Here is a 1,943-nt window from a genome sequence, read left to right on the forward strand (position 1 = left end):
GATGATTATAAAATATGGCAGAAATGATTTCTTATGATCATAAAATATGGCAGAAACCACACTTTATGAAATATTGAAACCATCCAGACTTTACCATACGTACCTGAAACCGGGGATTTAACGGCACCGCTCTTTTTACACAGTTTAACAACAAAACTCTGATTGAACATTACTAACTAGTAGCCCACTGTTAGGTTGAGGATGGCCTCATATCATATTTACACTGCTCTATTAGATACATGGTTATGTCTTGGCAATGAAATACAATTTTTAACTAATATAGACTATTTTTCAAGCAGGTGCCTGTGCACTGTCAGTCTTCTGGGTTAAAATGGAATTATAGGTTGTTGTTACTGTCTCAGATTTTAATCAAACCTTATATATTAAGAATGTGTCCCAAAACCAAGGCCTGTCAAATATTTCTGTTCAAAGGTTAGAAAAAAAATAAAACTTTTGTGTTTTGCTTAAATATCTCATGGTAGACTGGTATCTATTCTTCTGCTATTACAAAATAAAAATTTTGCTGTTCACAGCATTGTCTTTTAATGTGACAAAAACACTAAATAATAATTGTGACTATGGTTCACTCTTGAATGCAGCAGCTACGGGTTCAACTTTGACCTGCGGTCCTTTGCTACATATCATTTCCCACCTCTCTTCCCTTTCATTTATTCAGCTTTCCTGTAAAAGTAAAGGCCTAAAATGCCCCAAAGAATCTTTTTAAAAGATTTTGTACTTGTTTCTGGAGAGTTGTACTCACTACATAGAGAGGAAATTAGTTTTTTCTTCCTCTATTTCTTATATTAGTGTATACATATATAGTATATATCAGTAGTCACTCAACATGACTGTTCTTTGTCTATTCTCCACTAATTTCAGACTGTATAGGTGTAGATCCACTGGCGGTCCCTTCAGCTCGGCTCACCAGCAGCTACAAGAACTTTACACTCAAGTTCCACAAGTAAGGCTTCATTTTCACATGGCTTTGGCTTTTTTCCTGGTTTGGCCTCCATGTGGTGGGATTCATCCTTGTAGTATCTGATGACAACCAACAAGCTACTTACGGTATCTCAGCTGCACATACAGACTCAAGCATGTATACAAGAACACTAACACATGTTTTGGTACAAAAACAAAACGGAGAGGTATGCAACATGTCTTTCAAGTGTTTCATGGTCATTTGTAGTCAGTCTACTTCCCTCTGAATCTGTTGTCTTTTTTTTCAAGGCTCATTAACGTCACCATAGAGTTCCAGTTGAAGGCGATCAATATACAGACCATCATCAACAACGAGATTCCAGATTGCTACACTTTTACCATAACAGTGAGTTTATGACATTTAATCAGTTCAAACTTTTATTGAGTACACAGCTAGGTGAGACACACACTACCCCCCTCCCCCACATGCGTTAACCTGCACACACACCGGGAAAAACCTTCTGCTGTAGTGAATTGTGTAGAAATAACATGTTAACGAGTTAACAATCCCCTGTACTTTTAACAATCAAGAGAATATAAAGAAATGTTATATAAAAAAAAAACATATACACACAAAATGGCCAGTTATTACAACTTAAAATAAAACAGTTAAAATGTTCAGTGCTTTTAAATGTCCTTTTGTTCTTAGCTTTGTGTCCAGTCCTTAAATTAGTGCTTTTAAAAGCACCACAGTCCCTCATTGAGTGCTTCTCTTTTTTTAGGTTTTATTTTGAGAACATCTTTATTAAGTTTCCAAAGGGCACATAAAATGAAGACAGCCATTAAGTAAAGAATAAACCCTCCTTTTTAGGCCACGCGCAACTTCTTAAAAAAAAACAACAACAAAAAGAACGCTAGACAACAGAAAAGTAATTTAAAAATAAATTTAAAAAAAATGAATTAAAACAAAATAAAATAGGTTTGCACACTTGAGGCACACTCAACGTAGTCAGTCAAAATGAGGT

General features: G+C 35.3%; 1 protein-coding gene and 1 long non-coding RNA gene across 3 annotated transcripts in view; one reads left to right on the plus strand and one right to left on the minus strand.

Moving 5' to 3' along the window:
* Nucleotides 1–384, minus strand: part of LOC116706781 (uncharacterized) — a 17,060-nt gene extending 16,676 nt beyond the window's left edge. The window contains exon 1 of the long non-coding RNA XR_004336313.1: nucleotides 286–384. This is a non-coding gene — a long non-coding RNA (uncharacterized LOC116706781). The remainder of the gene's footprint in view (nucleotides 1–285) is intronic.
* Nucleotides 1–1,943, plus strand: part of LOC116706740 (mucolipin-1) — a 64,269-nt gene that overhangs the window by 53,643 nt on the left and 8,683 nt on the right. For both annotated transcript variants that reach the window (XM_032543714.1, XM_032543723.1), the window contains exons 5-6: nucleotides 880–961; nucleotides 1,228–1,324. In XM_032543714.1, coding sequence (XP_032399605.1) covers nucleotides 880–961; nucleotides 1,228–1,324 — 179 coding nt within the window. The remainder of the gene's footprint in view (nucleotides 1–879; nucleotides 962–1,227; nucleotides 1,325–1,943) is intronic.

This window comes from Etheostoma spectabile, chromosome 2 (genome assembly GCF_008692095.1).
Source record: "Etheostoma spectabile isolate EspeVRDwgs_2016 chromosome 2, UIUC_Espe_1.0, whole genome shotgun sequence".
NCBI lineage: Eukaryota > Metazoa > Chordata > Actinopteri > Perciformes > Percidae > Etheostoma > Etheostoma spectabile.